Genomic DNA, 24,503 nt, shown 5'->3' with positions numbered 1-24,503 from the left:
CTGTTGAAGCCTGGCTTGGAGAATTTTGAGCATTACTTTACTAGCATGTGAGATGAGTGCAATTGTGTAGTAGTTTGAGCATTCTTTGGCATTGCCTTTCTTTGGGATTGGAATGAAAACTGACCTTTTCCAGTTCTGTGGCCACTGCTGAGTTTTCCAAATTTGCTGGCATATTGAGTGCAGCACTTTCACAGCTTCATCTGTTAGGGTTTGAAACAGTTCAACTGGAATTCCATCACTTCCGCTAGCTTTGTTGGTAGTGATGCTTCCTAAGGCTCCCTTGACTTCGCATTCCAAGATTTCTGGCTCTAAGTGAGTGATCAGTTAGGTCTGTACCATTTCTGTCCTTTATCGAGCCCATCTTTGTGATTGGGCCCTCTCTAATTTTCTTGAAGAGATATCTAGTCTTTCCCATTCTGTTGTTTTCCTCTATTTCTTTGCATTGATCACTGAGGAAGGCTTTCTTATCTCTCCTTGCTATTCTTTGGAACTCTGCATTTAAATGGGTATAGCTTTCCTTTTCTCCTTTGCCTTTTGCTTCTCATCTTTTCACAGTTATTTGTAAGCAGATGTGAGAGTTGGACCATAAAGAAGGCTGAACACCGAAGAATTGACTATTTCAAACTGTGGTGCTAGCGAAGACTCTAGGGAGTCCCTGGGACAGCAAGGAGATCAAACCAGTCAATCCTAAAGAAAATCAACCCTAAATATTCATTGGAAGACTGATGCTGAAGCTGAAGCTCCAGTACTTTGGCCACCTGATGCAAAGAGCTAACTCATTGGAAGAGACCCTGATCCTGGGAAAGATTGAAGGCAGGAGGAGAATGGGATGACAGAGGATGAGATGATTAGATGGCATCATCGACCCAATGGACATAAGCTTGAGCAAACTCGGGGATGGTGAAGGACAGGGAAGCCTGTCATGCTGCAGTTCACGGGGATCACAAACAGTTGGACACGACTTACCAACTAAACAACAGCAAATATAATAAAGAGCACATCTGTTGGATTTGGGTAGAAACCCTGCTCTGCCACATTGAGGCTTAGAGTAGTAAATTAAATGTTTTCCATGCATACTCCTGACCTCTTTTTATTCATTTACAAGTATATTCGTGTTCTTTGTTTTGTTGAGTAAATGGGATCATTTCTTCAAAGGAGAAACAGATAGGAGAGTACTGCTCCTTGCAGAAATTTGGTGACGAGATCTCTTTTATCTTGTGGTTGTCCTTCTGCTGGTCCTCTGTTCAGCCAATGGATAGGGCAAGAGACTGAGGATTGTGTGAGAGTTTTTTATGGGCCAGGTATGGAAACATGATACACTTCCACTTATACTCACATTTCGTTGGCTTGAATGAAAGTAAATTCTCCCAAAAAGATTAGAAAAATGTAGTCCAAGTAAAGACTCATGAAGAAAGATTTCTTTCACACTTTGTGCCCTGCACGCAAAGAGAAGAATATTTTCTCTCCTGTAGGAATAAAGTATTGTTCATTCCGTTAAGGAAGGTAGTGAAGTGCCTAAGAAGAAAGTAGAGAGCAGTCAGATCTGTTTGAAGACAAGGAGTATTAATCAGGGAAGGATTCACAGAAGAGGGTGACATTTGAACTAAAACTTTCTGATAAGATTTTCTCAATGAGACAATGAGGTGAGCACCCCAGCAAGAACAAGTCATGGTAATACAAATAAAACGCAGTGTGCATGCATCCTTGAAGTGGTGAAAGAGAATTGGTGAATGATGAACTTCCTTGGGTCCAGTGGTTAAGACTTTGCACTTCCACAGCAGGGTACATAGGTTCAGTCCTTAGGGAAGTAAGTCAGCATGGTGTGGCCAAGAGGAAATGCCAGGGTCCAGCCCTGGTGGATCCAGGGTGATTCGAAGGTGGGGACGGAGTCGGCGTCTTTGGAAAAATACATATTTAATCACAGACATAGAGAGATTAGAAATGGATAGTGTAGTAGGAAGATTAGTGGAGAAAAAGAGGCTGAATAACTTGGATTACGTGGAATAGCATCCATGCTCCAGATGGGAATTCAGCCAGAAAAATGGGAGCAAGAAAGAAGCGACATGGGGGAATCAGTCTTTCCGGAAACTGATCCGATTTCTTTATTTTTGGGTTTGCTTATATACCTTTTGTTACACATAGGGATGAATACAGAGTCACGTGGGGGTCAGCAGTCCTGACCTTTATCAAAATCAGGTGCTTCACATAAATGTATAAAAAAAAGGTCTTAGGAATATTACATCATCTTCTGGCCATGAGTGAGACCTGCTGACATTTTATGATCCTTTCTTTCTGATAACCAAAAAACTTATTTCTTCCAAGGGTGTTTTTTCTTAAACCAGGCACCACCCTCCAAATAAAGTTACATTCCTATAGGGTGAGGGTGTAGTGAGTTACAATCAAGAAAGGAATTTATTCAACCCAAGGTTAACATGATTAGTCTTAAAGGTTAATACTTATTTCTCCTATATGCTTAAAGGTTAATACTTATTTCTTCCTATATGCTAGTTATATTCATTATAAGGGTAGGGAACATGGAGATTTAGCAGCAAACATCAACCCAACAAATGAAAATCCTTTCACCAATGCTCCCCTTAAGATCTATTTAGTCTTAAGATATGATAAAGTTACATTCTTACACAGCAAGGACACAGTGATATATAACAAAGTACAGTGATCTATTACAAAAGAGAAAATCCATTAACTCAAAAAGTCTAGTATTGCTAACATCAAAAACTACCATATTTCCTTTGCTATATTCCAAATACATTGATTAATATATTCCCAGGTGCCTAAGGATATGGAGGCCTGGCGGCAATCATTGACTCAACAAGAAGAAAAAGCCCTATGCTAATTAAGACTCTCAAAATACTCCAAAACTCTCTGTGCTGTTTATGGTTGAGAGGTAGTAAACAATCATGTGCCTAGTGGCGGCAGTAAGGATAATCCTGTCACACAAGCTAGTCTGTCAGCAGAGAGGTTTGACCTGAGACATCCTTGTCCCACCCAGAGCAGGGAATTAGCAGCAATTATTGACACAACAAATGAAGAGACCCTTCACCAATATAATTCCTAACCAACTATACTAATAATTTTAACTCCCCAAAATAATTTGCCTTTAGTAAGTCTAAAACATCTCGTGCCTCTCAGGTTGGGAGGCTGTAAGCAATCACATGTGGCTGGACAAACCTATACAGGTGGGCTAGATAACCTTCAGAGGAGTCTGTAAGCTGAAACACTCTTGTCACACCCAGGAATTTTTATTGCCTTGGAGCTGCACGTTTACTCCTTCTCCGAGAGAAACAGTTATGGGGGAGAGCCCCCCGTAAAGTCAGAGGTGTAGGTGAGAGCATAAAACAGACTCTGGTTTTGGGGTTAGATGCTCGGGAACAGGGGGTTTCCTGAGGCTTGATCACGCCTTTGCGTATGCCAAGCCTCCTTCCTCATGACCTTTGCCATGGGCGGAATTCCTCACGCTGGCCCCCGGCAAGGAAAAAAAAGAAATTGGTGAATGATAAGGCTAGAAAGTTCATTGAGATTAGACTTTGACCGGCCTTAGATGGTATGCTAAGGAGATTGGATTTACATAGATATGCACAACAGGTTACCTTCAGAGGTAGTGTGATATAATTGTATTTAGAATGCTAGATTTATTTATTTTGTAATTATTGAACATTTTATGTTCTAGATATTACTGTGCTTGCTGCTGGAGATGCATAAAAGGAACACATTCCTTGCTCTGGTCATAATATAAAGGGTTCATTAAAGGGACAGTATTAAAAGTGCATAGATGAAATAGGAGCTCCTTTTTTATTCAGTGTAAAAAGAGATGAGGCCTAAATGTGAATATTGGTAATGAAAATGCAAAGGACCGGATGAATTCTGGAGATAATCCGTGGAGTGGAATCTGATGGAACTCCTGGTCAGTCTGTACTGCATGAGGATATGATTTGGAGGATAGTGGCACAAAGGTTTCTAATCTGAGAGAGAAAACAGCTATTTGCTAGGAAAGAGGATCAAGTTTGAGGGAAAGATTATGAGTTCAGTTGTGGACACAATTTTGAAATATCTCTGTGGAGGTATTCAGGAAGTAGTTGGGAAAAATGTTCCGATTGTCTGAAAAGAGGCCAGAACTGGAATTATGACAAACACATAGAGTACATGTTAGATGACCTACAAGACTGCGTAACAACAGAACTCCAAGAAATGAAAGGTGGGTAAAAGAGACAGCAGCCAGAAAAGGCTGACAAAGAATTGTTAGAATTAGGAAATCATTTTAATAAAGATGTGGTTGGTTAGCTGTTTAAAAAAAGATGGAGACATGATAGGATAAAGCTGAAATAACCATTAGATTTGGCTATGATAGAGTTTGTGGGGACCATTACAAAAGCTTTGGGGCAAAAATCTAATAGGAACAAGAAAAGGTAGTAACTTGGTTGATAGAAGAGTAAATATTGTACAGGATTTGTGAAACTTGAATGTATTTATAGTCTGAGGATAGAGAAGAGTGATTTTGAACCTTGAGAAGCAGAAAGAACCCTAAAGGAAACAAAGAAATAGGTTCTAAAGCATAAGTGGATGGATTTACTTTTTGAAACAAGGCAAAAAAAGAAATAAGGAATGATGCACATTAAAGTAGGGGTGAATGGGAGTGAAGCTGAGACAATATAAGGGAGTCAGGGGAGCTGGTGTGAGATTATTGGCACTTCCAGTGGAGAAAGCTTAGTAAATTATAGGAAACAAGAACAGAAATCAGCTGTGGATGCTGATTAAGAAGGAGCAACGTGGAAGGATCCAGATAATTTCTAAATCATTATAGGCAATAACATTTATATACCAGTTTGTAGGGAGCTTATATGGCAGAAGTAAAAATGGTCAGATATGTTGATAGCAGCTTAGCACAGCAACAAAGTAATCAGGGAAATGAGGTTGTTTATAAATGTGGAATTGAAATGATTATCTTGGACTTCAGGTTGGGTAGGGAAGGAAGCAAAAACAGGAGGGCACCAATAGCCTGCAGAGTTTGGAAGAGCCAAGGCATTGGAAGTTATGTGCAAGACTAGTGAAAAATATAAGTACTTTTGGTAAATACTCTGCTGTAAAATCCAAAAGGACTGATCATTAGTTATAAGAATAACTCTTACCACTTACCAGTTGTGTTCTTTGGTATCAAAATTTTGTGGTACAGCTAATGATATTCCATACCTGCCATCTGTTAAATGGGATTGCCACCTTTAGAGAATATTAGAAATTTCAGGATAAACTAAGTCATGTCTTGAATGACCATATATTCTTCCCTCTTCACATATACACAATAATACCATAAAGCAGTGAGGAAGGAAGAAAATAATTTGGAATTACTTCCAAATTCCCTTAGTAATCGAGGAGGAGTTTGATCTTAATGACTCAGTTTGAATAAATAAATTTTATTCAAGTGAATTCATTGATATCCCTTGTAGAGAACATACCTATATTGATTATTGATAAAATTTTTCAAATGTGTTTTTAATATTTTTCCATTATTCAAAAAGTTTTTTAATTTATACACACAAGCACATACCTGAGAATCTTGATTGACAATGTGAAGCTCAATTACATAAAATATTTAACCACAGCACAACAGCCATTTGCAGTTTAAAGAAAACCATATAAAACAATATTCCAATGAATTGCCCAACAAATCAGTAAGAAAGGACAGACCAGCCTAGTCAAATAGATAAATCAGATTTAGGCAGGGTAGTTTATTGAATTTAAATTGTGCCCAGTTGGCCCAAGAGCTATATATAAGCAATCCATCTTACGTTGTTAATGGAGGTTCTTGAAATCCACCTGATGTTTGCATTATTAAATTTCAGTCTAATGAGCTCTGCTAATACATATTGAAGATGGTTGTAAGGAGTAGAATGTGAATCTGAGCGGGATAATTTGAAAGAAACATAAGCTGAGCATTTTACATGACTCAAGGGGTATATCTACAATTACACATATAACCAAAATTGAATTTAAATGGAATTTCTATTATCCTTGTCCTTCTACCAGGGAGAATAAAGTGTAAATGAAGTAAAAGTCTTTAGAGTTACTGGTGGTTTGTTTTTATTATCTAATTTAATAGATTCTTGCAATGATACCGAGTGGCATAAAAGTTTTAATATTTCATGACTTTAAATGCAGTCTAAGTATGTATTAAAGCTTGTAAATGGAAACAGATGTCTGTGTAATTGGATATAGCACTTCACAACACCATTATATAAGTTTTATATTTTAAGAAAGTGTCAGTGTTGACAGTGAAGAAAAGTCAAATTTTTTAAGAAAAATAGTCAAGTATGTGCTGTGTATTTTCTTTAAATTACTCTTTTAAGCCAGGTTTTATACTTCAAAAGGATATGTTGATTTTGCATAGGAAAAATATATGCAGCAAAAAATTGAAAAGTAAGTGTGTTTAATTTTTAAATCACTGTTTACATGGCTGTTATCATTATAATAAAGGCTCATCCAAAGTTTAATGCTGGCACAGTTTGATTTCTTTTTCTTTTGACGAGGCAATACTTTTTTTAACTTAATATTTCATCAACTATAATGCTATTAGAGACTTATTTTCACTTAGTTCACTCATCAGGCAGTAAGCCGGCAATAAAGGAGAATCGCTCCTTTGAGACGTTAATGCTTTGGAATAAATGATGTGCTGGAACAGAAATTTAATTAATTTACAGAGTATATTGATAGTCCCTTGTTACTGTGCTGTATATTTTTAATCTTCTCTAACATCTGTAGTAAAATGTTTGAAAACCCCTGCAGTTGAGCAACTAGTAGATAATTAAGTAATAAGGGAAGAGGTTTCTAGAGGGAAAAAGATTCTTTTTACCAAATGCTGTCATAACATGAATAAAGAACTGCTACTATGATATGCAGTGAAAAAAATAATACACTACCTAATTTGATACTGTTCCAAAGATATAGCAAGCTTCTTATATTTAAAATGTGGATTGTAGCTTAACTTTTCTCCAAAGTTTAAAACAAATGCATTTCAGTGACAAGTCAGATGACTTTTAATGACCAACAGTTTTTCCCAGTTTTTATGCCATCATTAGATGTATGTTGCTTAAATTCATTTTCTTTTTGGTGCAGAGATTATGTTGAACTGAGCCTCAAAGATTCTAAATAAATATTGTAAATAATCTGAATAAAGATTGTAAAAGGTATATTTCAGATTTTCAGCCATTTTTTTTCCTTCTGGCTACTGCACAAAAAATATGTAATAAATTTATTTCTCCTCCCAGTATTTTCATTCACAATATAGGCATAAAATAAACACAGAAATTTTATTTTTATTTTTTTTTTCAGCAAAAGCTGATGAAGCATTGAAAGCCAAAGAAAGAAATGAAGAAGAAGCAAAGAGAAGAAAGGAGGAAGGTAAAGACATGTATTCATTTTGTTTCAAAGCAGTCACAGTGAAGAGTCACTATTCGGCGTGATTCTCTTCATTCTCTGAATAAAACATAAAACATCATTAAGTGCTTTAGGGGGTACCTCCTGCTACTTTACGAACCTAAACTATGACACAATATTACACTATATTCAGTGTCTTGGACACTGATGTTTGCAGGATAAGGTTAGTTTAGAAGCATCCTAGTGATAAGTATCTGGGGAAACAGAGAAGATACAAAATCATACAGTGGAACTAGTGTTAGTTTCTTCCTTCTAACTTTTATCTTAAATTATCAAAATCAGTCATAAAAATGGATTGATCTTATGGGTACGTTTTGAAATATTTTAGCAGTGATGAAGGAAAGTCTTCTTGCCAATAAGATTTTAAATTAAAATGCTGTTAAGATAGAACAATAAATTAGGAAATGTCAGTCATAATTCAGATTAAGAAATTCATAATTTTTGTAATTATTTCTTTAAATAACATTGAAGCCACCCCCTAAAAATACTACACACAGAAATCTAACACATTTTTATCTCCCCTAACAAATTGTGTTTATCCTTCAGTTTGCTGTGATGTATGTAAGTGAAAATTTTGCATTTTTCATTCTCAGAGGCTTTATATATACTGTCGTAAATCTCAGTGCTTAAAGCAAGATCCAGGCAACTCTTTCTCTGTCAGTTAAGTTGATGATCCACTTGGACTGGTAATCATATCACTCTGTTGGCTAATTAGCAGAGTTTTAACTAATTCTTCTGTGAGCTTTTAAGGAGTTGAAGCCTGATAATGTGTTCCATAATACTGTCTTTGAGTCAGTTCAGTTCAGTCGCTTAGTTGTGTCCAACTCTTTGCAACCCCATGAACCGCAGCACGCCAAGCCCTCCAAGTCCATCACCAACTTCCGGAGTCCACCCAAACATTGAGTCGGTGATGCCCTCTAACCATCTCATCCTCTGCCATCCCCTTCTCCTGCCCTCAATCTTTCCCAGCTATTGTCTTTGAGTGCTGTTGTCTAAATCTGAAAATTGAGAATTTATCCATAATGCCTTTCTTTTAATATGACAACCACAAAAAATTTTACACCCTCAACTTAAAATTAGAAGCTGAGACATTATAGAACCTAAAATGTTTTAGTATGATGATGTAGAATTCTTAAAAGCACCATTCCATCAGAATCAAGCCCTCAAAGCAGGGAGGGGGGAGGTGGAAAAATTGTAGATTCAAGTGACAGAACCCTACAGATTTAGGAGATTCAAACTAAATGTGTATATAGAGTTCTTACCTTGATTCCTGTAAGTCCTGACTTTATGCTCTTGTCCTAGATCAACTAATTTTATGGTATATTGAAAAAAAATGAATGAATTCTGCTAGTAAAATTCCTCAGTAGAACTCTCTTCTTTTGGCTTTCTAAAATGCACATTTTGGTTTTGTTCATGGAAGCAATCTGATTTCAGTTATGCTTATGGTCATACATAGTACAAATAGATATAATACTAAATGTAAAATAGTCTAAGCAAATTGTAATATTTTAGTACTGCTGTGTTATGTGGTATTCTGATCAATGTAACTAATTAATGACATAATAGCCCTTATAAAACATTGTGGTGCTATAAATTACAAGTGTGTCACTTATTATCAACCAACACAGTAAATATATATTGCAATAGTTATTAGTCTGATTCCATTAATTCAAATCTTAATTGGAGTTATAACCAGTTGAAAGCAGATGATATTGATATGGTAACCACGGATATTGAAATTGTTGGGTAATTTATTGTTATGAAAAATATATATAAAATGAATGCTTCCTCTAGTAACTGTTTCTTCTGGAAGCTTTCAAGGAATTGAAGCCTGATAATGTGCTCCAAAATACTGCTTTTAAATACTGAAAGAAATTTTTCAAAATTTCAGAGCCCTTTGTGTACACGATGACAATCGATATTTCTAAGAGTCTGTCCTTTTTTTTCCCCCATTAAATTAGCTCTAAACATCTTTTAAAAGATTTTTTTTAAGAATATGCCAATGGAAATTTGCTGTATGACTCAGGGAATTCAAACCAGGGCTCTATAACAACCTAGAGGGATGGAATGAGGAGGGAGGTGGGAGAGATGTTTAAGAGGGAGGGAACATAGGTATACCTATGGCTGCTTCATGTTGATGTATGGCAGAAACCAACACAATACTATAAAGCAATTATCCTTCAATTAAAAATAAATAAATTTAATTAAAAGAATTTAAGTAACTGTAGATACTTGAAGGTAATATTGTAATTCTTTTGAAAATACTTTTTCACTTTGATTTTTACTAAGTCAGTTGACCTTGCACTTAGCCTTTCCCATTTCAATACCAGCCAATTGTTAGAAAAGCACCTCCCACCATTCATAGCTGTTTTAATTGGCATCGTTATAAGCCTGTCATTCTAACCAGAGTATAAATTCTAGGATTGTGGAGGATTTAGTATCCACAGTGCTTAACATGTAGTAGATACACAGTTTCTTAATTACTGCATAAATTAGTGAATGACCAGTTTATCTTTCCTTCTTTTAAATCCTGCTTAAATAACATCCTGAGCTTGAAGTTGATCCCAAATAACATCATGGAAAGTGTAATCTAACCCTGTTAGGTCTTTATGCTAAGACAGGACTTCACTCGGACTGTTTCTCTAAAGAGTTACAACTAATCAAAAAGAAATCAATGAATTTCAAAATACTATCAATATTTGCTAGTATGGACTTGCCAAGTTTTTACCTGAGCTAACTGAATTTTCTGTGTATCCAAAAAAATGTGGGAAAATTATTACCACAAATGTTGAAGAAAAATTCTACTGGTAAGGCAACCTATATGACACTACTGTTAAAAGATTAAAGGTGTGTTTCATTTAGTATGTTTCCTTTGCCTGTATTTTGTGAATGAAAATAAATTTTTAGCCAGATTTTTGTTGTTGTTTCCAGAATTTTTTTCTTGTGGGTTGTCTAGATGCTTGAATGCTATCAAATTAAACTTCCCTGAAAATGATTAATGCATAAGCTACATTTATTTTATTTCATATAATTAGTCCAACTGCAAATTGAAACCTGAGATGCATCTGTATATGTATGTGTGTATATTTCTGCATCTGAAAGAATAATAATCTTTTATTTCTAACCTATAAGCCTCTAATAATTCAGTCTATCACATCACTTATACAAGTCATCCCTTAATTTCTCAGCATGCTGATACGCAGCACATGGTTCAAAGCATTCTTAAAATGTAGATAAATGTGATCCGCCCAGCTCCCTTTATCCATTCTCTGTCATCTCAAAAAATGATTGTATTAGCATAGCAAGATCTGTGCCTTGCAAATACATTCTGACTATTATGCAATCCTTTTCTTTGAGTGTTCTTAAATCAATATCATAATTATGTTTGCAAGTACTGTATCCAAGATGAAAGTCAGGCTACTCACCGAAACTTGTCCAGGGTAACTACTTTGTCTTCCACTCTTTAAACAGTGAGACCCCATTTAAACTGCCCTTTGTGGTCCTTACACAGCCCAGTTGATTTTCCATGTATCGAATATCACTGCATATTTACATAAACTCTCTTTTTTTTAACATTTACTCTCCAACTCTTTCCATTTTTGTTGAATTATGTAAAGGTTACATTACTTCATTCAACAATAAAGTTTGGCTTTATAGTTTCCTTCTTTAAAAATAAGCACTTTTTTCCTAATTATGTATTATATTTTAGGAAAAATGAAATCTTTCAGTTCACTTTTCCTGCTTATTCTTTGACCTAATAAATTTTTGACCTTCTTTTTCTCTCTCTGTGTTTGAAAATGTTTCAACTAATATATAATTTAAAATCATTTCAACTTTTCTCCTTTTGATTTCTTTCTGTATTATTGAATGCTGGAGTATAACTGCCCAGGTTTTCTGTATTTTATCTTTAGTATGCACTTAAGGGTTCTAATTATGTTTTAAATCCATTTATAAGCATTATTGTTTTTCTGTGCATTTTGACTTCTAACATGAATTTCTTATTTATGGCATAAGTATGAGTGCATGCACACTCAGTCCCTTCAGTCGTGTCTGACTCCTTGCAACCCAATGAACTGTAGCCCACCAGGTTCCGCTGTCCATGGGATTCTCCAGACAAGAATGCTAGAGTGGTTTGCCATGCCCTTCTCCAGGGGATCTTCCCAGTCCAGAGATTAAACCCACGTCTCTTATGTCTCCTGCATTGTAGGTGGGTTCTTTACCCACTGAGCCAACTTGGAGGCCTGGCATAAGTATATTGATTTTTAAATTGCACCTCCTGCCCCCCCTTTTTGTGTTTATTCAAAATAACTCTATCCATTTGTTAGTTTTCTACTTAAAATATTTTTGTTGTTGAAAGTGTTAGGCAACCCATTCTAAATTATTTGTGGAAATGGTAGATAGTGATAATACAAACATAATATTAAGTAATTCAGGTGAAGACTTAGAAGAATCTTCAATTCTCATTTGTTTAAGTTGAAATCCATCAAACCTTTTCCATGTCTACTTGACAAAAAGTAAAATAGATTAGCCTTAATTTCTTCTTTTCTGTTGTTGTTAATCCTTTAGCAAAGCTGGAGTTAAAAAGTACTAGTAATACAAAAGAAAAAAGGGGGTGCCAGGCAATGTTCATATACTTTACATATTTTAACTCTCTTAATCCTTGTGAACTCTGTGAGATTTGTGCCATTATCCCTGTATTGTAGGGAAGATAGGCTTGATATCTTGCTCTATAGCTAGTAAGTAGTGAAAACAGTACACAAACCCATTCCCCCTCTTTAAACATCCTGCATCCTTACAATCAGTCTTCAAATATAGTATGATTTATTTTTTTAATTTTTTTTAATTTTATTTTTACTTTATTTTACTTTACAGTACTGTATTAGTTTTGCCATACATTGACATGAATCCACCATGGGTGTATACAAGCTCCCAATCCTGAATCCCCCTCCCACCTCCCACCCCATATCATCTCTCTGGATCATCCCCATGCACCAGCCCCAAGCATCCTATATCCTGTATCGAACATAGACTGGCACTTCATTTCTTACATGATAGTATGCATGTTTCAATGCCGTTCTCCCGAATCATCCCACCCTCTCCCTCTCCCTCAGAGTCCAAAAGTCCGTTCTATACATCTGTGTCTCTTATGCTGTCTCGCATCCAGGATCATCATTACCATCTTTCTAAATTCCGTATATATGTGTCAGTATACTGTATTGGTGTTTATCTTTCTGGCTTACTTCACTCTGTATAATCAGCTCCAGTTTCATCCGTCTCATTAGAACTGATTCAAATGTATTCTTTTTAATGGCTGGGTAATACTCCATTGTGTATATGTACCACAGCTTTCTTATCCATTCATCTGCTATAGTATGATTTAAATTGCTCGCCCTCTATCCTTTGCCTTCTTCTCTGGATCTCACCCTCTAACTCTTAAGTGCTTGCTTACTGTTTTTCGTATGTCCCCAGATAGATCTGTACCCATTTTATGTTGCCTCATTTGGGTTTCTGGGACCCCAGAAGGTGAAGTTCTCCAGTTTGAGGCACGTTTTGTCACAGCATCTATGTACTTTTCCCATCGACTCTACTTGCTTTTCTCCCCAGTGACTGGCTGGTCAGTGGGAGACAATCATTTGTCAAGTCCACACCATCCTTCAGAGCCTGGACCCAGAGCTAAACCTCCTCTTTCTCAGAGGTCCTGGCTCCCCTATGCTTTGAGGTCCCTAGCACAAAGCACACTTGGTACCATATCTTGTGACACCCTGAGAGAGAACTGTTACAATCCCTCTTTCCCTCCACTGTGATGCCTTGCCTAAGACCAGAGAAGATAAATGTTTGGGGTTCTGAGGCACCCTTTATTCCTTCTGGACACCCATTATAAGAAGGTTGGAGTGAAGTTAGAAGGGTCAACAGGCACAAGGGTATCATTTAGCAGTCAGTGTTTATACAGTTGGCATGTTGACATAAGTAGGTTAGACAGAAATAGCGATTGTCCTTTCTAACTCTCTCCTGAATTGGCTGCACGTTGTAATAATACACAGTATGATTTTCTTCTTCGGTGCAAAGAAGAATTTGAAAGTTTACCACCCCCCACCCCCGTCTTACTTTATTAGATAGTTATTATTTATATATTAGATATTACTTACTACTTACTTATTTATTAGATACTTCCATTCCAAGATTTTAAATATTCCTTTAGGAGATTTGTACTCCCATGTATCAGATTTAATAATTCTACATAGTTCATAATGTATTTTCTATATATCTGTATAGCCTTTTAACACATTAGCTCTATTGTTAAAGAACTGCTTTCTTTAAGAAGAAAATTAATCTGCTTAGCTAGGATCCATTGCTTTATTCCATATTTTTATCCCTCAAGTTCTTATTTCCTCTAAAAATCACTCAAGAACAGTCTGTTACTTAGCTGAGCCATCTGTCTTATTTCCCTCGGAAGTGATTTGTCCTTTCTTGTCTACTTGATTCCTTGTCTGCAAGAACTGGATTGTTAAATATTTTTAACCTTTCTTTTGCATATAGTTTTATCTGTCATGTTTACATGACATCAGCTATTTATTCCTCAGTTTTGACATGTCCAATAAATGTATGATGTGTGCTAGTTCATTTTTAACTAACTTTTTAGCAGTGAAAACTGTCCTTCCTTATATTATAGCTCACTAACTCAAAAGCAGAGGCATTACTTTGCCAACAAAGGTCCGTCTAGTCAAGGCTGTGGTTTTTCCAGTGGTCATGTATGGATGTGAGAGTTGGACTGTGAAGAAAGCTGAGCACCGAAGAATTGATGCTTTTGAACTGTGGTGTTGGAGAAGACTCTGGAGAGTCCCTTGGACTGCAAGGAGATCCAACCAGTCCATTCTAAAGGAGATCAGTCCTGGGTGTTCTTTGGAAGGAATGATGCTAAAGCTGAAACTCCAGTACTTTGGCCTCTGACGGGACTACATCATCGTCCGCCGATGTAGCTCCGTGCTATGAGTCGGAGGCTACATCATCATCGCCGACACCGTCCATCTCTTCAGGTTGAATCCCTGGCTGCTGGAGCTGGACTCCGGCAGGTGATGGACAGGGAGGCCTGGCGTGCTGCAGTTCATGGGGTCACAAAGAGTCGGACACGACTGAGCGATTGAACTGAACTGAACTGAATAATGTTTGTGCTTCATATGCACAGCTGTACTCTGTACAGGCTTGGAAGCCAATCTAGATAACATTTTACTTATTTTCAGTAAGGCGTTCGTGTATACGAATGCAGACTCGTATACTGCCTTCCTATTTAACCATCAGGTAAATATTGACACATACTTAACCATGTTTAGACCTCCAATGAATGACCATCATGTGTTAGCTTACCAATTTAAATATTTTCTGTGCTCTAGATACACAAATTTCAAGACCAAATGAAAGCTACAGCTTTCTTTTCAACCAGCTATTTCCACTATAAATTAAACGTTGGAAAGCTGATATACATATTGAATGTCCACAGGTGTGTAGTCTGGAAGAAACCTGAGGAAGCCATTGCAATATAAGGAGTCAATTATACTGTAGTGGAAAGAGCCCCATCTTTTTGTAGCTGAAGTAAGAGAATGAGGTTCAGAGTCCTAGACCTGCCATTTACTGGTTCTATGACTGAGTCTCTTAACTTCACTGTGACTCTAAAGTGGTAAAGATAATAAAAATCTATCTAGAATTGTTATAAACAGAAATTTATAAATTGTTTAAAAATCATTTCATAACTCCATGAAGTGAAGTGAAGTGAAGTCGCTCAGTCGTGTTCGAGTCTTTGCGACCCCGGGGACTGTAGTCCACCAGGCTCCTCCATCCATGGGATTCTCCAGGTGAAAATGCTGGAGTGGGTTGCCATTTCCTTCTCCAGGGGATATTCCTGACCCAGGAATCGAACCCAGGCCTCCCACATTGCGGGCAGATGTTTTAACCTCTGAGCCACCAGGGAATCCCTATCATAACTCCATAGGACTGTAAAAATATACATTTTCATTACTCAGAACTGCAATACAAAGAGTATCATTCTTTTACTATTCATTTCTTTTATACTTTTTATCAGTTTAAAAAATATACTGACTGTCTGGTACATGCTGGGTACTGTTTAAATCATATGAAGAGAGCAGTGAAAAAAGAAATTGAGGCCCCTACATTGGAAGAGCTCACACTGTAGAGGAGGAAGACACAAACATGACAGTGATAAAATAAAGTAAATTCAAACAAGGATAGTAATGTTTTCTCATCCTCTGTATGATCTTAAGTGGTCCCTTTAAGCCCACTTTCCCTGTCTCTTAATAAATAAGGATGAAAAAATAAATAAGAATGATAATCTCTCTACCATCTAAGGATGTGGTTGTGATACAGTAGATATGAAACCATTTTATAGACATTATAAAATGGTAGTAATTGCTCTTTTAGTATTAATTTTTAAAATACTTTAACTAGCTCTCTTCAGTGATCCATAAGTGAAAAAAGGAAATCACAGTGGAAAATATAAGATCACATATCAAGATTTATAGGATAAAGATGATGTAGTAGGATGAGCTTATTTGAACTCACCTTCCTCTGAGAACACAGAAAATCTGGTCAAAATATTAAAAGATATGTTTGAAGGTATGAGAGAGAGCCTAGAGGACAAGTATGGGTCCCTCTTTTAAAGAAAATAATGTGAGCACAACCATTGGAGCTAGTTTTCCCCTAGAAATTATTCCAGTAGTAGCATTCTTAAAAAGGTGATGTTGATTCTTATAAAGACCACTGAAAAGCTAAGAATCTGAGCAGAGATTTTGAGAGCTTTATGAAGCTATGGAGCTAAAATCTAGAGTTCAGGACCCATCAGGGAAGGGAAGACTCTGATAAAACCACCAGGCTTTGGGTTAGGATTTTAATAGATTATTCCCTAAAAGTAAGGATGAACCAGAAATAGTCAGGCACCCATGGGAGCTGAAGCCCAATTTTGAATCATCTCAATTCCTGATTGAATTAAGATGAGTCAAGTTTGCCAGTTCAGTTCAGTCACTCAGTCGTGTCTGACGCTTTGTGACCCCATGAATCGCAGCACACCAGGCCTCCCTGTCCATCACCAACTCCCGGAGTTCACTCAAACTCACGTCCATCGAGTCAGTGATGCCCGCCAGCCATCTCATCCTCTGCCATCCCCTTCTCCTCCTGCTCCCAATCCCTCCCAGTATCAGAGTCTTTTCCAGTGAGTCAACTCTTCACATGAGGTGGCCAAAGTACTGGAGTTTCAGCTTCAGCATCATTCTTTCCAAAGAAATCCCACAGCTGATCTCCTTCAGAATGGACTGGTTGGATCTTCTTGCAGTCCAAGGGACTCTCAAGAATCTTCTCCAACACCATAGTTCAAAAGCATCAATTCTTCGGTGCTCAGCTTTCTTCACAGTCCAACTCTCACATCCATACATGACCACTGGAAAAACCATAGCCTTGACTAGACAGATCTTTGTTAGCAAAGTAATGTCTCTGCTTTTAAATATGCTATCTAGGTTGGTCATAACTTTTCTTCCAAGGAGTAAGCGTCTTTTAATTTCATGGCTGCAGTCACCATCTGCAGTGATTTTGGAGCCCACCCAAAAATAAAGTCTGACGCTGTTTCCACTGTTTCCCCGTCTATTTCCCATGAAGTGATGGGACCGGATGCCATGATCTTCATTTTCTGAATGTTGAGCATTAAGCCAACTTTTTCAATCTCCACTTTCACTTTCACTAGGGGTTGCCAGTACCCCTAGCTAATTACCAAACCATATATAAACCTTTTCTGGAAGAAGGTAGCATTATCCTAATCCTCAAATTATCTTTACAATTGTTTCTGTATGACATCCATTAAGAATCACCAGGCATATGAAAACACAAGACAAGGTGAAGAACAATGAGAAACAAGAAGACAGAGAAACAGCAGTCAATAGGGACAGATTTATGGAGGATCAAGATAATTGAGTTGTTGATGCAGATTTTAACATTACTCTGCTTAATATATTCATGGAAATAAAAAATGATACTGAAAATTTTAGGTGAGAAATGGAAACTAAAAAAGTAAAAAGTATAAACTGAAAAATACATTAATTGAAATCAAGAACTTAATGAAGACTTAAGCTTCATCTAGGCAGAGAAGAAAAAAGGAATTAAAGAACTGGAAGATAGATTAGAAGAAAAACACTGGAATGAACACTGTTTATTATGGAACTTATTTGTCTACTAGTTGCAAGATTGTACCCTTATAACATCTCCCAACCCAAGCCCCTTGTAACCACTATTTTTATGAGTTTGGCTCTTTGGGGTCTTCCCTGGTGGCTCAGAGGATAAGTATCCACCTGCCAATGCAGGGAATGTGGCTTTGATCCCTGATTTGGGAAGATTCCACATGTTGCATAACAACTCAGCCTGTGCACCACATTACTGAGCCTGAGCTCTAGAGCCTAAAAGCTGCAACTACTGAACCCACAGGCTATAACTACTGAAGCCCGTGCACCTACAACATGTGCTCCACAGCAAGAGAAGCTACTACAATGAGGAGCTCAGACACTGCAACTAAAGAGTAACTGCTACTTGCTGCAACTAGAGAAAGCCCATGCAAAGCAACAAAGACCCAAAAATGAATAAATAAATAATTGAGTTTTGTATTTCACATATAAATGATATCATATAGCTTTTGTCTTTCTCTATTTGACTTATCTCAGTCAAATAGTAATGAACTCAAGGTGCTTCCATGTTGTCACAAATGGCAGGATTTCTCTCTTTCTCGTGGCTGAATAGTATTTCATTGCATGTATATAAATCACATCTCTTTTATCTATTCATTCATTAACAGGCACTTAGGGTGTTTGTGTATCTTGGCTATCAGGAATAATGCTGCAATAAAAATGGAAATAAGATACCTTTTCAGTACTCAGTTTTCATTTATTTTGGATATGTGCTCAGAAGTGGAATTTCTGGATTATATGTACTATTTTTAATTTTTTGAGGAACCTCCTTACTATTCTCCATAGTGGCTGGACCAATTTACATTCTCACCGTGCACAAAAAAGTTCTTTTTTCTCCCCATTCTTGCCAACACTTGTTATCTCTTGTGTTCTTGATTGTCACCATTCTGACAGGTTTGAGGTGCTACTTCAGTATGGTTTTGGTTTTCATTTCCCTAATGATTAGTGATGTTAAGCATCTTTTCATGTACCTATTGGCTATTTGGGTGTCTTCTTTGGAGAAATGTCTATTGAGTTCCTCAACAGACTCACTGAGGAACTCATTGACTCATTTTTAAATCAGATTGTTTTTCTCTTACTAAGTTATATGATTTCCTTATTATATATACTGGATATTAATCCCTTAGCCAATATATGGCTTGCAGATAGTTTCTCCCATTTTGTAAGTTGCCTTTTCATTTTGATTATTTCTTTTGTTGTATAGAAACTTTTTAGTTTGTTACATTCCCACTTGATTTTTGCTTTTATTATTTGTGCTTTTGGCATCATATCAAAAAAAAAAAATTGTTGTCATGACTGTATATATTTGTCATATATATTTAGGATTGTTATATCTTCTTGACCCATTGATACATTAGTTAACATTATGCTCTTTGTTTCTTGTTATTGTTTTTTTGCTTAAAGTATTTTATTTGATATAAGTATAACCACTCTTGTTTTCTTCTGGTTTTTATTTGCATGGAATATCTTTTCTATCCCTTTACTTTGAGCTTGTGTGTGTCCTTAGATCGGAAGTGAGTCTCCTGTAGACCTGTAGTGTATAATTGGGTCTTCTTTTTTTTTTTAATCCATCCATCCACTCTGTGCTTTTTGATTGGTGAATTCAATCTATTTACATTTAGAGTAATTATTGATATGTGCAGACTTTCTAAAGACTTTCCCGGTGGCTCAGCAATAAAGAATCCTCCTGCAATGCAGGAGACGCAGGTTTGATCCCTGGGTTGCGAAGATCCCCTGGAGGAGGACATGGCAACCTACTCCAGTTTTCTTGCCTGAAGAATCCCATGGACAGAGAAGCCTGGTGGGCTAAGGTCCATGTGGTTGCAAAGAGTTGGACAGGACTGAGCAGGTATGCATGCATAGACTTACTAATGCCAGTTGTTCTCTGGTTGTTTTGTAGTTGCATTGTTTCTTTTTCCCTATGTTTGTGATTTTCCATGATGGTTTATTCTGTTTCCCATTCCTTTCAGTTCAGTTCAGTCACTCAGTCGTGTCTGCGTCTTTGCAACCCCATGAACCACAGCACGCCAGGCCTCTCTGTCCATCACCAACTCCCAGAGTCTACCCAAACCCATGTCCATTGAATCAGTGATGCCATCCACCCATCTCATCCTCTGTCGTCCCATTCTCCCCCTGCCCCCAATCCCTCCCAGCATCAGGATCTTTCCAAATGAGTCAGCTCTTCAGATCAGGTGGCCAAAGTACTGGAGTTGCAGCTTCAACATCAGTCCTTCCAACGAACACCCAGGACTGATCTCCTTTAGGATGGACTGGTTGGATATCCTTGCAGTCCAAGGGCCTCTCAGGAATCTTCTCCAACACCACAGTTCAAAAGCATCAGTTCTTCGGTGCTCAACTTTCTTCACAGTCCAACTCTCACATCCATACGTGACCACTGGAAAAACCATAGCCTTGACTAGACGGACCTTTGTTGGCAAAGTAATGTCTCTGCTTTTTAACATGCTGTCTAGGTTGGTCATAACTTTCCTTAAAAGGAGTAAGTGTATTTTAATTTCATGGCTGCAATAACCGTCTGCAGTGATTTTGGAGCCCCAAAAAATAAAGTCAGCCACTGTTTCCACTGTTTCCCCATCTATTTGCCATGAAGTGATGGGACTGGATGCCGTGATCTTAGTTTTCTGAATGTTGAGCTTTAAGCCAACCTTTCACTCTCCTCTTTCACTTTCATCAGGACGCTCTTTAGTTCTTCTTCACTTTCTGCCATAAGCATGGTATCATCTGCATATCTGTGGTTATTGATATTTCTCCCGGCAGTCTTGATTCCAGCTTGTGCTTCCTCCAACCCAGCGTTCCTCATGATGTACTCCACATATAAATGAAATAAGCAGGTGACAATATACAGCCTTGATGTACTCTTTTTCCTATTTGGAACCAGTCCTGTTCCATATCCAGTTCTAAATGTTGCTTCCTGACCTGTATACAGGTTTCTCAAGAGGCAGGTCAGGTGGTCTGGTATTCTCATCTCTTGAAGAATTTTCCACAGTTTATTGTGATCCCCACAGTCAAAGGCTTTGGCATAGTCAATAAAGCAGAAGTAGATGTTTTTCTGGAATTCCATTGCTTTTTTGATGATCTAGTGGATGTTGGCAATTTGATCTCTGGTTCCTCTGCCTTTCCTAAAACCAGCTTGAACATCTGGAAGTTCACGGTTCTTGTGTTACTGAAGCCTGACTTGGAGAATTTTGAGCATTACTTTACTAGCGTGTGAGATCTGTGCAATTGTGCAGTAGTTTGAGCATTCTTTGGCATTGCCTTTCTTTGTGATTGGAATGAAAACTGACCTTTTCCAGTCCTGTGGCCACTGCTGAGTTTTCCAAATTTGCTCGCATATTGAGTGCAGCACTTCCACAGCATCAACTTTCAGGATTTGAAATAGCCCAACTGGAATTCCATCACCTCCACTAGCTTTGTTCATATGGATGATTCCTAAGGCCCATTTCACATTCCAGGATATCTGGCTCTAGGTGAGTGTGAGTGATCACACCATCATCATTATCTGAACCCCATGAACAGTATAAAAAAGCAAAAAGATAGGACACTGAAAGGTGAACTCCCCAGGTTAGTAGGTGCCCAACATGCTACTGGAGATCAGTGGAGAAATAACTCCAGAAAGAATGAAGGGTTGGAGCCAAAGCAAAAACAACACCCAGTTGTGGATGGAACTGGTGATAGAATCATGGTTTGATGCTGTAAAGAGCAATATGGCATAGGAACCTGGAATATTAGGTCCATGAATCAAGGCAAATTGGAAGTGGTGAAACAGGAGATGGCCAAGAGTGAACATCGACATTCTAGGAATCAGTGAACTAAGATGGACTGGAATGGGTGAATTTAACTCAAATGACCATTATATCTATTACTGTGGGCAGGAATCCCTTAGAAGAAATGGAGTAGCCCTTGTAGTCAACAAAGAGTCCGAAATGCAGTACTTGGATGCAGTCTCAATAATGACAAAATTATCTCTGTTCATTTACAAGGCAAACCATTCAGTATTACAATAATCCAAGTCTGTGCCCCAACCAGTAATGCTGAAGAAGCTGAAGTTGAATGGTTCTATGAAGACCTACAAGACCTTCTAGAACTAACACCCCAAAAAGATGTCCTTTTCATTATAGGGGACTGGAATGCAAAAGTAGGAAGTCGGGAAACACCTGGAATAGTAGGCAAATTTGGCCTTGGAGTACAGAATGAAGCTGCGCAAAAGCTAATACAGTTTTGCCAAGAGAACGCACTCGTCATAGCAAACACTCTCTTCCAACAACACAAGAGAAGATGCTACACATGGATATCACCAAATGGTCAAGACTGAAATCAGATTGATTATATTCTTTGCAGCCAAAGATGGAGAAGCTCTATACAGTCAGCAAAAACAAGACCAGGAGCTGACTGTGGCTCAGGTCATGAACTCTTTATTGCCAAATTCAGACTTAAATTGAAGAAAGTGGGGAAAACCAGTAGACCATTCAGGTATGACCTAAATCAAATCCCTTATCACTATACAGTGGAAGTGAGAAATAGATTTAAGGGACTAGATCTGATAGATAGAGTGCCTGATGAACTGTGGACGGAGGTTCGTGACATTGTACAGGAGACAGGGATCAAGACCATCCCCAAGAAAAAGAAATGGAAAAAGCCAAAATGGTTTCTGAGAATGCCTTACAAACAGCTATGAAAAGAAGAGAAGTGAAAGGCAAAGGAGAAAAAGAAAGATATACTCATTTGAATGCAGAGTTCCAAAGAATAGCAAGGAGAGATAAGAAAGCCTTCCTCAGCTATCAATGCAAAGAAATAGAGGAAAAGAACAGAATGGGAAAGACTAGAGATCTCTTCAAGAAAATTAGAGATACCAAGGGAACATTTCATGCAAAGATGAGCTCAATAAAGGACAGAAATGGTGTGAACCTAACAGAAGCAGAAGATATTAAGAAGAGGTGGCAAGAATACACAGAAGAACTGTACAAAAAAGATCTTCACGACCCAGATCATCATGATGGTGTGATCACTCACACTCACCTAGAGCCAGACATCCCCTTCCTTTACCTTTTATGAATCTACTCTAGTTTTTTTACTTTATGGTCACCACGAGGCTTATATAAAACATCTTATAGCAAACCAATCCACTTTAAACTGATAGCAACTTAACCCTCATTGGAAAAGACCCTGGTGCTGGGAAAGACTAAAGGCAGGAGAAGGGGATAACAGAAGATGAGATGGTTGCATGGCATCACCCACTCAATGGACATGAGTTTGACCAGACTCAGGGAGATAGTGAAGGACAGCAAAGCCTGGTGCGCTGTAGTTCATGAGGTTGCAAAGAGTGGGACATGACTTAGCAACTGAACAACTTAACACTGATCACATACTAAAGCTTCACTGTTTTAATCTCCCCTGTTGTAAATTTGATGTTACAATTTACCTCTTTTTATATTATGTATTTTAACAAGTTATACTGTAGTAATCTTTAATACTTATTTCCTTTGACCTTTATATTTAATATAGTTAAATGCTTAATATACCACCCTACTACAAAATTAGGTTTCTGAAATCTCACTATTTACCTTTACCATTATGTTGAATATATTTATATGTCTTCATGTCACTAATTAACATCCTTTTTTTTTTTTCATCTTGAAAAGCTCCTTTCAGCGTATTTTGCAAGGCAGATCTAGTGGTGATATACTTCCTTAGCTTTTGTTTCTCTCGGCAAGTCTATTCCTTCTTTGCATCTGAAGGATAACTTTTCTGTGTAGAGTATTCTTGGCTGGCAGGGTTTTGTTTTGTTTTGTTTTTTTCCCTTCAACACCTTGAATATGCCCATCTACTCTTTCCTGGCCTGTAGAGTTTCTGCTGACAACTCTACTGATAGCCTGATGGGACATTCCTTTGTAGGTTATAATGTTTGGTGTTTTGTTTTGTTTTTTCTCTCCTCTCTGGCTGCCTTCAGAATTCTCTTAATCTTTGATTTTGACAATTTCATTGTACTATGTCTCGGATACATAGTATAATTTCACTGTACTATGTCTTTCTTTATGGAGGATGGGGTAATCTGTTCACTTCATAAATGTAAATACCTAAGTCTCTCCCCAAGTAGGGGGCAGTTCTCAGCTATTATTACTTTAAACTTTCTACCCTCTTTTTCCTCTGGAACCCTAATTACTCTAGCACTTGTGCATTTGATGGAGTTCCATGTCATGTAGGCTGTCTTTGCTCTTTTTCATTCTATTTTCTTTGTTCTCCAATAACTGTTGTTTCAAAGTTCCTAACCTCTAACTCACTTATTCTATCTTCTGTTTGGTCTACTGTAATATGGATGCTTTCTATAGTATTTTTTTTTTCATTTCATCCATTTAATTCTTCGGCTCCAGAATTTTTGTCTGTTTCTTTTTTTAATGATTTCTATTTTGTTGAATTGTGTTTCTTTGTTTTCATGTAGCTCATTGAATTTTTTCAAAACAACTGTTTTGAATTCCATATCAGATCATGAAATTCCAATGTGCTCAGTTATTGGAGGATTCTTTTTACCTTTTGGTGGTATGTTTCATTGATTTTTCACTTTTATTTTAGTTTTGCGTTACTGCTTTTGCATTTAAAGTAGCAGACACCTTCCAAATCTTTACTAGTTGCCTTCAGATGGAATATACTGGGTTTTGGTCCTACTATATCTGGGATTTTCTCTGATCTCCTATGGATACTCCTGCTCCTTACTCTCTCTTGTGGTAGAATCCTTAAGCTTTTATGTTTTCTCTCATTCTTACTATTCACCAGGCTGGTTGCTGGAAACTTCCCTTTTGTTTTTCAAAGATT

General features: G+C 37.4%; 1 protein-coding gene across 8 annotated transcripts in view; it reads left to right on the top strand.

The window, feature by feature from the left end:
- Positions 1-24,503, top strand: part of RSRC1 (arginine and serine rich coiled-coil 1) — a 450,301-nt gene that overhangs the window by 363,010 nt on the left and 62,788 nt on the right. For all 8 annotated transcript variants that reach the window (XM_069561621.1, XM_070289404.1, XM_070289410.1 and 5 more), the window contains one exon: positions 7,342-7,410. In XM_069561621.1, coding sequence (XP_069417722.1) covers positions 7,342-7,410 — 69 coding nt within the window. The remainder of the gene's footprint in view (positions 1-7,341; positions 7,411-24,503) is intronic.

Source organism: Ovis canadensis, chromosome 1, assembly GCF_042477335.2.
Source record: "Ovis canadensis isolate MfBH-ARS-UI-01 breed Bighorn chromosome 1, ARS-UI_OviCan_v2, whole genome shotgun sequence".
Lineage (NCBI taxonomy): Eukaryota > Metazoa > Chordata > Mammalia > Artiodactyla > Bovidae > Ovis > Ovis canadensis.
This window is presented reverse-complemented; position numbering and strand designations above follow the sequence as displayed.